At 37.5% G+C, this 14,707-nt stretch overlaps 1 protein-coding gene across 3 annotated transcripts; it reads left to right on the plus strand.

Annotated features, from left to right (window-relative positions):
* The first annotated feature begins 496 nt into the window (after positions 1–496).
* LOC106168333 (uncharacterized) lies at positions 497–13,492 on the plus strand. Of its 3 annotated transcripts, XM_013547363.2 has the most exons (9): positions 497–700; positions 796–898; positions 5,185–5,274; positions 6,538–6,629; positions 7,057–10,947; positions 11,218–11,311; positions 11,896–11,945; positions 12,291–12,376; positions 12,666–13,492. In XM_013547363.2, exons 1-8 carry the CDS (start codon positions 608–610, stop codon positions 12,354–12,356), a joined length of 4,479 nt encoding a protein of 1,492 aa, XP_013402817.2. In that variant the 5' UTR covers positions 497–607; the 3' UTR covers positions 12,357–12,376; positions 12,666–13,492. The 3 variants fall into 3 exon arrangements, with proteins under 3 accessions (XP_013402817.2, XP_086861388.1, XP_086861389.1); XM_087005262.1 differs by lacking the exon at positions 5,185–5,274; XM_087005263.1 differs by lacking the exons at positions 497–700; positions 796–898 and adding an exon at positions 3,131–3,285.
* The last annotated feature ends 1,215 nt before the right edge of the window (positions 13,493–14,707 follow it).

A 14,707-nucleotide genomic window follows, 5' to 3' on the forward strand; every position in this document is an offset into this window, starting at 1 on the left:
GCATTGAATTATAGTATATTGATCTATGTTGTTAATAAGTCAGTTAACATTTTGTGTGTTAGAAAGCAGTAAGTCTTTAATATTCACACTAGCTGCTAAATACGACAGGTAAGCAGTCCATAACTGTTACAATAGGCTAATTATGGACAGAAAATGTGGACATTTATAGCAATTGCCTGCGTCTGTCATTGACTTTGCCATTGGTCTTGAATGTTGGTATCGTTATACAATTTTTGGTATTTGCTGCTCATTTTAAAACTCCATGAAGAAGAGGGTAAATCGTTTTACAGTACTCATGAACAGGACTGTAACAAAGCTAGGGTTCAGAAAACAATCCTGATTAAATTACAATTCTTCATGTTATGGAATTATTTGTAAAATTTTCGTTTTAACTGATTGACAATGGGTCTGAAGCCCAGTGCTAAGCCCAGTGCTAATGACATTTCCTGCAAGTTGCTGGCACACGCTTCTAGGCGTTGTGGTAGTTGAGACGACCTGTATTGCGTTCTCACGTGACCATCGGCCATAACAAGACAAATGTATGCAGAATGATGTGCGATGAATGCGAGCTCATAGCTTCGCTTAGAGTCGTTGGTTCGACCGTAAAATGTCAGGTCCTGTAGAGCGATGGCTGGAGACATTTATGTGTAAACAATATGCTCCTGCATTTGAAGCTTACGGCTACAGAACGTTAGAATCGGTAAGGCATGTGTCAATTTCTCAAGTTACAAAATGGCTGCCCAATTTCGTATTTGCCCTCGAAAATAATACAGTCATTTCGCATTCGTTTTACAGGTTTGTCAACTGAGTCTTAGCCAGTTACAATCAATTGGAGTAACCCCTGATCACTGTGATAAGATTTTAGAGAACGTGTCAGTGCTTCGGCAAACATTAATGGGTAAGTATTAACCGTAAGTGGTTTATCAACCAAATCGCCTCCCAAGTCAAGTTAAATCAGAACATTCGCACTTCAGGCAAAATATGCGTACCAGAGCCCCAGCCTTCCTTGAAGAGTTGGAGGAGTTGCATACAGAGCAGGGAACAGAGTCCATTTAAACACGCCCGCACCACACTTCCCTCTCAAGTTTTGACGGATCACACATTGTCTTTAAAGTTGTGAACTAAAAGAAATTTGTTATTTATCAAAATCGGCTAAATTTTGTCATGTACAATCAATATAGTGAAATATAGTCTATGGAAACTTGGGTATGTATTTGGCCTAGGTTATTTTTTTTGGGGGGGGGGGGGGGGAGAGGGAGAGTCTGTTCAAGAACAGATGAAGCAGCTGTATTGAGGGCCATGTGCCCTCTAGTGTCATACAATGACAGGTGTTGTGAAATACAGTGTGAGTGTTATACTATAGTAACTCCATCTTCTGTTACCATATTCAGTTGGACCTCTCACCCCTCTCAGACAGATAATATATACCTAGTGACATTTTGGACCTGAACATGGCATGTGCATGTATATTTGTGTGTGTATGTGTGCGCATCCAGTTACCTTCTGTATATATGTGTATTTGTGCTTGTTCCTACAAATTGCCATAACATAAGACTTAAAATATTGCTATGATGAGAAATATGAAACTTGCTTGGGCATAGTGGAGTCGTGACCAGTTGTTAAAAAGCACTAGACTATAGGTCTCTTAATTACTGTTATTGTCACTAATCATTTGTTGGTAAGTTCCTTAGTGTATCTCTGTTCATTCAGCTGAAAGTCTATAGAAATGACTAGTATGTGTGCAGCCCTGAGAGACCATGTTATCCTCTGCACATAATGTGACACTGTTGTTATTTTTCTCAGGGGCTTAGCCAGGATTTTCAAATTTTGATTTGGCTAGAAATTTTCAACTGTTAAAACAAATTTCCTGCTCCACTTGGGTTATTTATGTGTCTGCTTTGAATTATTGTAGAAGACTCTAAAATCCCCTTTCACTAATGAGCTGATAGACTTTTGATATAGTTTGACTTTATTCACATCAACTGTCTTATATGCAGCATCTGACTGTTGCAAATGAATGATGGTACTTAATTATAAGATAAGAAAAGAGTAATGCTGTGAAAAAACTGCTTGATTTATGCCAGAAACATCATTGAGATGAATTTAAATTCAATTTATTAAAAACTTGTGAATTCATACATCCCAAATATGATTAGAAAAGGGAAAATAAAAGGCCTGTGCAGCTTTGGGCCCAGCATAATATCAGATGTCCATAATAAGCTTCATGTAGCAGAGATTTTTCAATAAAGCAGTTAGCTGGGTTGAGTTAGGAAAAAATCGATATAAGAATTATACAGACATTCAATACAAATTTTGATGTGAGCTGCAGTGTCAGACTGTGCTACAGCTGAATAGTCAAGCAGGTTGTTATTTGGGGCAGGATTTAATTTATTTCTGGATATACAATTGTTTGCTGTTAGGGATGGGAATATTGAGATATAAAACCTGTCAGTAATGGTATACATTTTGCTTATTAGTATGGTATTCACAAACCCCTGTCATTGTGAATAATTTTGATATTTGAATATGAACTGATGTAGAAGTGTATGCTCTTCACTAAGTGACCTAGGTAATAATAGATCTTATGGATTGTAAACATTTATACTTAAAATAGTACATATAAAGTTCATTATGTATACAAAGTATGGTCTGTTTTGGTGAACCTTTTTACAGTATTTATTCTCTTGGTTAGACTAAAAAAAGAAGTGAATAGATGATAAAATGAGTGCTCTAGATGATAGTGATTTTGGCCACTGTTGGTAAATCACTTGGTATGTTGTTAAGAATAACAATAAAGACAGCTTAAGTGCATAAAAGGAGTTCTGTAGGATAAAATTGATGAAATTCAGTTGAAGTTGGAAGCTCATTTTTCCTTATTAATCTTTTTAAATGTTTATATTTATGTTTTGTAAGAAAATTGAAATATAATGGAAAGCATTATAAACAGGAGCACAAGAGGGGTGAGATCTATATAAGTGACCATATTAATGTAAATATGAAGTACTGTATTTGGTATATGGCTTAGATGCACAATAAGGTAACTTTAGTAAATTGAATGCTGTTTGAACCAAGATGTTTCATTCCATTTTATTATTATACATATAAAGCAGATTGGTTGTCTCTTCCACAGATATTTGCATGGAATATTAACGCAATATCATTACAAGCTAGAAGGAAATGCAATATTGAATGTAGAAGAACTAATCCTTTGCTTAGCAAAGATTTGTTTATATGGAAGTTCTCCAATGACATGCTCCATAGTACATAGCACAGATGTTGAAAAAGGTGAGGCAAACATTTTCCACAGTTGAACATGATGACATACTGCAAAAGGAATCTGCCATTATCATTTTGCTCTTTTTCTTTCTCAGACGAGAAAGGAGTTCAGATACAAGTTCTTCCACTGCTGCCATTATCATATGCAGCTCTGTAAATATATGACAACAGAAGTAGGTCATACTGATACAAAACATGTTGCTGGGTGGAAAGTGGCATTTATTGCTGTCTTTTGTGTGCTAGTCTATAGGTTTTCTGTGCTCTGGATAAAGATGGTTCATATATGCACATGGTAATTGCTCTGCATCTATGTAAAAAGGATGTTGAAGAAAGGAACAAAAATGGAATTTGACTCATGACTTTGTTGGGAGATTGCCCCTTTGCCATAGCGGTAGAGCTTTGTCTATTTGGGAATCTCTTCCCATTTCAGGCATCGTGGTATTCATACTATGAAATAAAAATCTCTTAATTTTTTTATTATAAGTATCCTTTACTAGATGAAGTCAATTTTTAAAATCGACTTTGGATAGGAACTTGAACCTCACTCTTCATTCATTATTGGTGTAGTTTTCCAGATAAAAAATTGCCTCATAAGCTTCTTTGGGATGAGAAATTGGCTGAATGATTTTGTGAAGATAAGATTGGTCCTTACCTTCAAGGCTTGTTATTATAAGGGATTTGCAAGATAGATGTAAATGTGCCGAAGTCCTCCTTGAACAAATAAGTTACAGGTGGACCCATATTGGTAAAGATGCACCTGCTGGGTAGGCCTAAGCACAGTGGCATACAGGCACTAGCTAGCACATGGTTATGGTAATTACTCAGGCATTTTATTTCTTTCAAAGGCCCCAGGATTCATAAAATAAGTTACACCCAAACTCATTTCCTACTGGAACACAATCCTTCTTTTGTAAGTTTTGAAATAAATACTTGAGAATTGTCAAGAAATATTTTGTATATTGTAAAATAATTTTGCTCAAATGTTGTGAGAAATCAGTTTTAATATTAGGAAATATCCCATGGCCCTGTGAAATAATACCTTCTAATGATCTTGATCCTGTCCTTTGGAGAGGATTTTTTTTTCACCTTTAACTATTCTCACCTGCATGTGACCATAGTATTCAGCATTTTATGAGGCATATTACTAGTGAAGTTGAGGCTGACACAACTTCATTAGTATGTTCAATCCTAGCAGATTGTCTGCAAACCATTAGTCCACGTAGATAGCTAATATAATCCCTCTTTTATTCTGCCTACCATCATTGTAATTAATGGAAGCCACACTGGTATGGTTCTTAAGCTTTGAAATTGGAATTTGACATTTCTGCTGAGATGGTGTTTACTACATTAGGATGGTTTAACTAGTATAGAATGCAACTTTATACTAAAACATGATGTGAACCGTGGACAAAATTTAGTACCAGACTGATGGCAGGGATTGTAGGCATCTTCGATTCTCCTATCTTCTATCTTTATTTCAGTGATGGGGATATCTTTGAAGTCAATAATGAAAAAATAGATCTTCATGAAATACGATTCTAGGAACTTATCATTTTGATGTTTGTTTTACTTGATATGAAGACATACAGTACTCTTTCCACTGCCTTGTACTTCATTTATAGATCTATATATTTTTCACATTGCTTATTTTGTTGGGCAAGTTTGCATTTTTACCCCATTGCTACATCCAGATTCCTTATTACCAGCAAAGCACATTCATCACAAATGTCATCTCTTTAAAAATATTTTTTAAACATCTGTCACTTTTTTTTTGTTTTGTTTTGTTTTTGTAAACCTTTTTTTAAATTTGTGGTGCATGACTGTTGCGTATATTTAACCTTTCTTTCACATCCTGCTTTGTAGCTGCTTCTTACTTGTTTTTTTGTTGTCTTTTTCTGTTGTTTATAGCTGGTAAAGCCCCAGGTACCCCTGCAGTAGATCCTGTAGCCAACCCAGCCAGTTCTGCCCTTATTTCTATGTCGGTGAATGCAAACCGAGGTAAGCTTTATAACTGTTGGAGAATTGGCCGGTGGTCCATTGTTAGTACTTCCTTTCTATATCATATGAGTAGTACATTTAGATAACCTGTTTTCCTCAGTGAGACAGATAGATGGACAGTTTCGCCATTAAGAAAGATCCAGTGATATTTAACTCCTGCCAATTTGACAAAGAAGACAATATGTGTAGTGAAATAGTATACACAGCTATTAGTACTTCAGGTTCCTGTGAATGTGTTTGTCATCTGGGTAATTTTCACCTTCCTATTTCAATCATTACACACCACCACCAACAAAATGATTTTTGTTATTATTGGAATATTTCTCATATGCTGCAGCACCAGAATTTATACATTAGCACAATATAGAAGGTCTTCAATCTAACTTTCTTTAATGTTGTAATATGAAAGTGGGTCAGACGGTATCTTCTGGTAGGGAATTTATTCTTGAACCCTGTTTATTGGATGGATATGAAGTGCATGGCATTTAAGATGGTTTTTTTATATTTGCATGACTTCTATTCAATTGGGCTTAAGAACGAGCACATACACTGTAAAATAAAAAAGATGGAAAATTATTCTAAATGGGATATATCTGCTCCGAGTTACATGTGGGTAAAATGCTAAATTCATGCAAGCTCGCATAGGCATTTACTGCGAAATGAGTGTGTTTGACTTTATGTATGGAAAGCTTCATGTATGAGCATATAAGGATGACTCAGTCTGATACCAATCAATATTGACTTATAGAGAAATCTCTTCAGTTTGTGGTCTTCAATATGAAAATGCAGTGTGCTACTGTGTGTATGTATAATATGCTTGCATCTATTTGACCTCATCACTGCAAATAGACTACCATCCCCTTGACTTTTGTGTAATTTAGGAGATTGATACTTCATTCAAGCCGTCCTCCATACAAATATTCATTCCCCTGCAGAAGCCATACTGAAAAACCAAACTTGATATGTAATGCTCTTACACAATGTACCTTCTCCACATTTCTGGCCTCTCATGTAAGTGTATTTCCAACCTTGATCTTTGTATTCTGTAGTGTAGGCAAAGAAGTTTATATTTAGTCTAGTGTAGGCTCAGATAAGGTGTAATATTTCAGCAATCTTGCCAGTCAGTCTCCATCCCAGCACCACAGATTCTGTAATGAAACTGTTTATCCTTGGCACTTGTCATTTTGATGCATTGTAAGGCAGATAGATAATCGATATCATTGACATATTTTTTTTCTACAATGGCAATTTCTCTTCTTCCAGGCACCATGAATCAGTATCTGGACACCTCGAGGCCTACTTATATTCCTGAGAGTAACCATTTGCCCTATCCACAGCATGGACCAGCTCAGATGGTAAGTGGCTACTCGGGGCTCACACTAGTATTTTGAAGAATCTGCCTGTAGCCAAGAATAAGAAGAAACTAGGATAACCACATATATTAACTTGATGAACAGTATCATGGCGCCATAGTCTTTTGTGCACAATTGTTCATAATTTGCAGTCTATTTTTCTCAGGCCTCTAGGAAGGGGGTGTTTAAAATAAGTGTCCTTTTTTTGGGGGGGTGGGGGAGATCTGTTCTGAATCAAGAGTAAACTAAGAGGGTTAAAATGTCCAGGTTTTTTTTCCAGAAAAGAACTTCCCCTTCCCCTATGAAATTGATGGCTACTACAAGTCTTTCTACAGATGAAAAATCAATAGAGATGTTCACTGTCATATCCAGTATTTGCATTTGTTTCATGGGAGATGATAAATAGCAGTTTTTCATTTTCATTTTACAGGGTCCTATGGGCCATCAGATGCACTATCCACAACCTTACCAAGGTCAAGGTCAGATGATGTCACCTCATCACTATAGCGACCAGAGCAGCATGTACATGCCTCATTCCTCACAATATCCTGGACAGCAGTCGTATCCAGGGTTCAGGGCTCCATTTGGTAGTCATCCTTCCATGCATCACCCTGGCAGTGCAGATGGGATGATCCCACCATCACCCATGCATCACCATTTAAGAGGTGTGTCTCAGCAAAGTTTACAGACAGGTCCACTACAAGGAGGACTACAGTCTGGGCTACAGTCTCCTCAGCAGATTGCAGACAGCATTTATCATATGGCCTCTTCCGGGTATAGTCCAGAGGGGTCTGTGCCTAAATATCCTGGACTTGGACAAGGTCTTGGACAAAGCCCCATGAGTAGGTCACCACATTACGGAGCTATGATGAACAGTCACCCTGGTGGACAGTCCTATAGGCCTACTTACTCTGCATACCCAGGGGCATCACCCTCCATGTACTCTGGGAGAGGGTCATCACCCCCAGGGTCTATCCATGCTCAAAGCCCTGCCGCATCATTGCACAGTAATCATAGTATTCACAGTAATAGCCCAGGGCCTAATCAGAGTCCAAGTATGATACGCTCTCCACTGCCCTCTCCTAGTGTGGTTGGGATGAGGTCCCCCACCCAGGGACAACCTATCAGGTCTCCTGGTCATCATTCTATGAGATCACCTCTTCATCATCCCACCCCGGCTGTTAGCTCACCAGCAACTCAACACCAGATGGCATCACCTGCACCCAGCGGGAATATCTCATCACCCAGTCAAACTAATCATTACTCACCACATGGTTCTCTAGGGTCACCAGCTCACACCAGTACCACAGGACCCCCACATAGTTATGGGAATAACTCTCATAGTAATACTACTTCATATAGCGATTTGTCTACCTCCAGTAAGTCTGGTTCTTATCCTGGGTCTAGGGAGTCTGGACAAGCGGCCAACCCCTTGCAGTCTTTACAAAGACTTGTAATGCTGCCAGAGGCAAGGGTTGTTGATCCCAAGAGTGTGGTCAGTGATGTTAGTGGTAATGGGGGAGGAGAGGGTGGAAAAATATACGATGGGCCAAAAAACTGTGTAATTGGGACTGGCCCTTCTGAAGAGGCTAGTCCCAGGTATAATAATAATCGTGTCAGTTGTATGGATGGAGTGCATTGTGAAACTACTTCAGGGCAGGAGTCAAGTTTTGGTGGGAAAGCACAAGGCAGTACAGATAAAGTGAATCGTAGTGATAATGTTGGTAGCCCTGAGTGTATTCCTTTAAAAAGGACAGACTTTCACCACAGCTCACCTTACAGTATTGCCGAAAATGCCACTGCTTCTTCAAACTCAAATTGCATTGGAGAAGAAAATGTGCAGGCTGATAAATCTGCCATTGAACCACAAAATCATCGTTATTCTCAGGAGAATCATGTGACTAATGGTCCAACTAATAATGATACTTTGAAAAGTTCCAGAGAATCTGAACCCGATAAAAGTAAAAAGAAAGACCAAAGCCCGGCTCCAAAAGGAAATTCCAGAAAACGACAAAGGTTTCATTCCGGAAGTAGTCACACAAGTGAGGGGAGTCTTAATGCAGATTTGATGCAAGAAAATTATAAAGATTTGCCTGGTGTAGAGTGTCCTGCAAAGCCAAAGAGAAAGTACACAAAACGGAAATCTGGTGCAAAAGAACAGATCATAAATGACGAATCCTTAACTGTTCACAGTTCAAAAAATGAATCTGAAATCAAGAAAGATGCAGGTCAAATTAAAGCCTCTAAAAGTCCCAAAAAGCGTGGCAAAAAGTTGTTAAATGATAGTACGGTACAAAATGAGCAAGTGGAAGAAAAATTGTCACACAGTATGGGAGAAAATGGATTCTTAGAGAATATTAAAAATGGAAAAGAAGTTAAAAATTCTAAAGGAAAAAAGAACCTAGACTCCATTATGATAGACAGTGATGATTGTCTAGAACTCAAATCCCCATCTAAAAAAGGCAAGGGTGGACGTCCAAGAAAAAGTATGGATAAACCAAAAACTGCAAAACCGAAAGGGAGACCCAGGAAGTCTGTAGGTACTCCCAAGGGGGTTAAAAGTAACCTTGTACATGATGATTCTGGAGGGAATATTGATGTTTATGAAATGAATTCAGATTCTGAGTTAGATATCTCGGAATCTGTTGAACCTGATTTTGTTCCCATGTTCCGTGTTTCAGGAGTAGTGAAAACTTACGAAAGGACTCCTCAGAGTATTTATAAACCAAAGGTCACAAGCCCAGATCATTGGAATAGTGTCACAGGGGATCAGGCCACACCAGTGAACCCACAAATTGAAATGCCCAAACCCAATAAAAAGACAAAAGAATCCACAAGCAAGTCCAAGAAAGCTGTGAAAGGAAAATCATCAGATAGTTGTGAGGAGGCTTTGTCTGCAGAAAAACTCAAAGACAGTAAAAAGGGATTGTCAGAATCCATTCATAATGTGTCATTAAATAACAGTGCTCCTGCCTTATCAGATTTGCCTTCCTCAGCCAAAGGGGCTAAGAAAAATGGTGCCAGAAAACAAAAGGTTAAGTCCTCTGACTTAGCAGCAAATGACAGTGGTAAAAAGAAGGTGAGGAAAAAAATAACTCACCAAGTTTTTTCTCCAGAAACTATCGAAATCCCTGATGTGTTATCTTTTGAGGATGAAGGTGAAGATAGAGAAGTGTCATCATCCAAAAACAAATATACCAAGAAGCAGGCATCGAAAAGGCCTTTGGATAAAATAAACAAAGTTGCCAACAACAAGTTCAATGATGAAAAGACTCTTAAAGACGAACTTGAGGGAGATGCTTCTCTGGAATTTGTAGAATTAAGTAAGGACAACAGAGATATTGGAAAACAAAAGAGAATAAGAAATCCATCAAGTAAAAAAAAGTCACCTGGAAAGAAAGCAACTTCTGTTGAAAAACCAGAGTCCATTGATCAGACAGTGGAACCAAAAGTTGGTGAAAATGATAGTCATGCACAAACTGATGTCACCAGTTCTCAATTGGATACTGCAGTAAGGTCTACAACAGAGCCTATGTTGGACACTTCACATCCAAGCACGTCGCAAGATAGTAGTTTTGCTACACCTGCTAGTACTGAACCAGTGAAAAAGAGACGGGGCAGACCCCCAGGTAGTAAAAACAGCACACCAAAAAAGGAAAGATTGAAAAAGGACATCAAAAAGGGACGCAAGAAGAAGGGCCAGGAGGATGTGTATGACTTCAACACGGACAACGAGGAACTGAAATCATTGAAGTTGAAAAGAACATTTGACATGATGTCAGGGAAAAAGAAACTAAATGCATTAAGTTCCCACTACCAAGGACCTTACATTCACCTAGAGGGGGACCCCAGCCATCCCACCTTGTGCACTGTGGTGAACACACCAGAGGACAAATTAACTGCAAAATCTTCCAAGAGACAAAAAACTGTGGCAGCAGTTGTTAACTCTGAGGCTGTGCGCACATTAACTGAAAAAGCTGCCATCATTCCATCATCAGTGTGTGCCCCTACTGATTGGATATGTGCCTTGTGTGGTAAAGGCACCCATCATGATGGATTAGGTGACCTGTATGGTCCCTACTATCCTGAAGGGGCGGCTCCAGAAGAGGAGCCAAAACCACCCAAACACAGAAAGCGACGCGACTCTAATGCCTCTGTAGAGAGCAAAGAGATGAAAAGGCGTAAATCTATCAGTAAAGATAGCATTGGATACAAAGACTATTGGTTTCACGAGGATTGCATCACATGGTGTGATGGTGTCTATCTCCTTGGTAACAAAGTTCATGGATTGGAAGATGTTTTGAGCATTGCTGCGCACACAGTAAGTACCATTTTAAGTGCAGATGTCTTTATATTTGTCAACAGCAATTTTACGTGATTGTTGATTCCAATGTGATGTCAAAGATACTGTTTAATTGTCATGCTTGATTTAGTGGTTCTATGTTGAAAGTTCAAAATCCAGAAATGTAGAAAAATTATGAGAAATGAATATTGAAGCTTGATCACATTAAAGTGAGATATTAAATACATTTTATATTAAACTAGAATAACATGGTAAATTGACACATGCATAACTTTTTTTTTAATACAGATGTGTATAGTGTGTAAGCAACCTGGTGCCACTTTGGCTTGCTTCAACAAAGGGTGTGCCCAGAAATATCACTATGGCTGTGCTGTTGAGAAAGGTAACGAGTTTCTCAGTTGTACAAATTCATATTTTCATGGGTCAAGTTCTGAAAATTATAGTTATTATGTAAACTTGGTAGTATTGATAAATTCTTAAGTTATGGAAGCGCAATGTTTTATTGGAGTTTATGATTTTGGGATATGTCAGAGTTAAAAAGTTCCTCAGCAAAAAAAAATGTACAGTGTGTTGTTTGGTAAAAGTATAACCTGTATTACTATTTGATATTTAGAAGTACTGCTACCCTCAAGATCAATAATGCCTTTGTTGTCATGATGTATAGAAAATATGGTAATTTCTTACTGTGGTGATTTACCACATCTTGGGGTGTATAAAAACTGGAAGATGCCCCCTCACTATTTTGTGGCTCTAATTTGAAATTTGATTAATGTCTTGTGTGCGTGGGAAAGAGAGAGAGAGAAAAAGAGAGAGGTATTTCGAATTAATCTCTTTTGTAACTGGAAGGTTTGTCTTTTGTGTTAGCCCGTATGTAGACTGAAATGTTCTACCCCCCCCCCCCCCCCCACTTCTATTATCATCAATGAAACATTAGTCTTCAGAGTATCACATTTTCGTTTATTTCAGAGTGCCATTTTGATGATGACAATTTCAGCATAGTTTGTACAAAGCACAAAGTAAGAGTTATACAGTTTTGTCATAATCCATGTGTAAAAAGTTAAGCATTTAGTAAGATGTGATATGAAAGCTGTTCTTATTGTTGTTGATAAATACCTTAGACTTGGATAAAGGCAGTAAAGTATATTCATGTAAAGTCTTATGTTATCTTCGACCAACAAGGAAGTACTTAAGTATTATGATAATTTATAAACAGATAAAATGTTCATGAGAAGATGAAGAGTAATAAAGCTGAGCCCTTTGTTGTAGATATTCAAAGAAAGATGGTAATGGCATATTTTCAGGATGAAGAATAAAAGCTTACGAGAAGTTATTGTTATTAGATTCCATTCTGTTATTTTCAGGAAAAGAAAGTAAAAATGCTGGGAACACCCAATCCTCAAACCCCAGACAGCTTGAAAGCACTTTGACCAAACAATCAGTAAAGAAGGTATAAGGTTTATTTCATTATTGCCAGTCTAAGTGGAAAAACTTTTTAATTTTGAGTTTAAAGTCAAATGAATTCAAACTGAGTCCTAAGTGCATTTAAATGAACTGAGCAGAATTACTTTTCTTATTAAACAGTGGTCTTTGGTGAAAAAATTGATTGTGCATGGATATTGAAAAATAATGAAATGTATGCATAAAATATTATAGGATAATTTAATGACAAAAAGGTTACAAATATTTAATGCAATTTATAAATGATATTTTAAGATTAAACATTTTGTTCTTTGCAGGTTGATATTGTCTTCACTGGGCATCTGTGTGAGAGAAAAAGTTATGAGAAGTTTTCCCAAATACATTGTGACAAAAATGTTGTTGCTTATGTTTTCAAGTAGAGATAACTTTGCACTGACAGTGTCATTTCCTTGCCAGGAACTCAAACCAGCTGTTTATACTACTGAAAAGTTATACTGGTCTACAGATCAGCCCATTTGACTTTTATTTCATTTTTTTATTATTTTCAAAATCCAACTTCTCATTTATTAGAATATGTACATAATTTGGATATTTTTGTACAATATGGTAGAGTAAGTTTAAAGTCTTCTTTGGAGCTTTGAGACCATTCATATGCTGGTGTTGTTCCAGTTAGGTGTACAGGCCCTCCCCCCCCCCCCTTTTTTTTTTTTTTTTTTTTGTCAAACGTAAATCATGTGTAACAAGTCATTTTAAAATGTTTATTGTTAGCTTTGGCCAAATACATCTTTTTTCAAGACTGATGAAACTGTATAAATGTTGGAGAATTGTATGAAATACAACTTATTTGTACAAATACAAAATGCTTATGAAAAAAATATATATACAGTAAGCTTATTGACAGATGTGTCACTTGAGTGTTTCCATTGGTGGATTCATGCATTTGCTCTGTCATAATTATATGTATGACAATTTTGTAAGTTGCTTGTACATTGTTGCTTATTTATATATGTAAACTTAGAAATGTACAAAAATGGTTACACAGACATTGTTAAAAAGCATTTGCTAGATTTATCATTTCATTTATATCATTAATACAAGTAGGGCACTTTCAGTATCTGGAATAAAGCTGCTGTTTTGTAGTTGATATGAAAGTTTTATTTTATTGAATACTGATCATGATTTACGGCACTGTTTATTCAAGCCATTAATGTATTCAAACTCTACAGTATTTCTCTGTGAAGAAATTAAGGCTAAGTTGAAAACCTGAAACAAAACTTGCCTGCCTTTTAGTATGTAAAATCGATATAAATCATCGACTCCAGGAGGCTTGCGGTCCCTTGGTGAACGATATTTTGCTTTTCCCATTGGTTGACTCGCGGAAAATCGCCATAGGATACTCCAAAAACGTAGGAGCAGCGAGCAAGACTTGTGAAAGTTACCAAAATTTTGTGATTGCATCCCAGTGTAAACGCAGAGGCGGATTTAGGGGGGAGTCAGGGGGGTCCTGACCCCCCCTCCCTTTCGGTTTCTGAAAAAAATTAGAATTTTGACTAGATGAATTATAGTTCTAAACCCTACTGAATGGCACCTTAATTACGTCCTCCAAAACTCCATTTTTTCATGGCCCTTTAGCGGATGGCGAGGGTCCGCCTCTGAAACGGGATATATATATATATATAAACTTCAACCCTCGTAATATGGGTCTGGGAGTCTTTCTAGCATCAAGCATCGGATTCTTTAATCATGCACAGTTATCCACCAATGATTCCAACCAACTCATTCGGCATATTAAAAAAAAACTACAGCGGGTTACGAAATGTAGCCTGTAGGCCTACAGTACCATTATGAAGTTTCTTATAGGACACCCAACAGGACTCTTCAGGATATATACAGGATTCCATGGGACTTAATTTCGGCTCACGGTGGGAATTCCTATAAGGAGGGTGCCATTAATTGAGTATACTTTCGTTACCCTTGAAGGCCGTGATTCGTGAATAATCCCAATCCCGTGACACGTGAATGCAGCTTTTTATTCTTCATTATTCATGAAATGAATTCATCAAAGGCCTACTCAGTGATCCGTGATTTTCAAACTCGTATTTCCTGCATTTTCAGTGAGATTGGGATTAGGCCCGCTTTTATTTACTGTGATTTTTTAAATTGATGTTTTATTTTCTTCTACCCCCCCCCCCCCCCCCCCATTCCCAAGAGGGAACCCCTAAAGGATTTCTACCTGGTCTTTCTAGGACATTGATATATGTGCTCTAAGGATCTATAGGATTTTTAGCCAATTTCGTTTACTAGGATCCTGTAGGAAAATTCCGTAAGGGTAATAGAGCGCTGAAGTTAGTGTCTGGTT

This window comes from Lingula anatina, chromosome 2 (genome assembly GCF_051362555.1).
Source record: "Lingula anatina isolate TDL-2025a chromosome 2, LinAna3.0, whole genome shotgun sequence".
Lineage (NCBI taxonomy): Eukaryota > Metazoa > Brachiopoda > Lingulata > Lingulida > Lingulidae > Lingula > Lingula anatina.

Excerpts from the sequence above, each read along its gene's own strand:
- LOC106168333 (XM_013547363.2), top strand. The coding sequence starts at position 608 with ATGTCAGGTCCTGTAGAGCGATGGCTGGAGACATTTATGTGTAAACAA. Across the intron at positions 701-795 it reads GCTACAGAACGTTAGAATCG|GTTTGTCAACTGAGTCTTAG; the intron begins GTAAGGCATGTG and ends TTCGTTTTACAG. Across the intron at positions 10,948-11,217 it reads TGAGCATTGCTGCGCACACA|ATGTGTATAGTGTGTAAGCA; the intron begins GTAAGTACCATT and ends TTTTTAATACAG.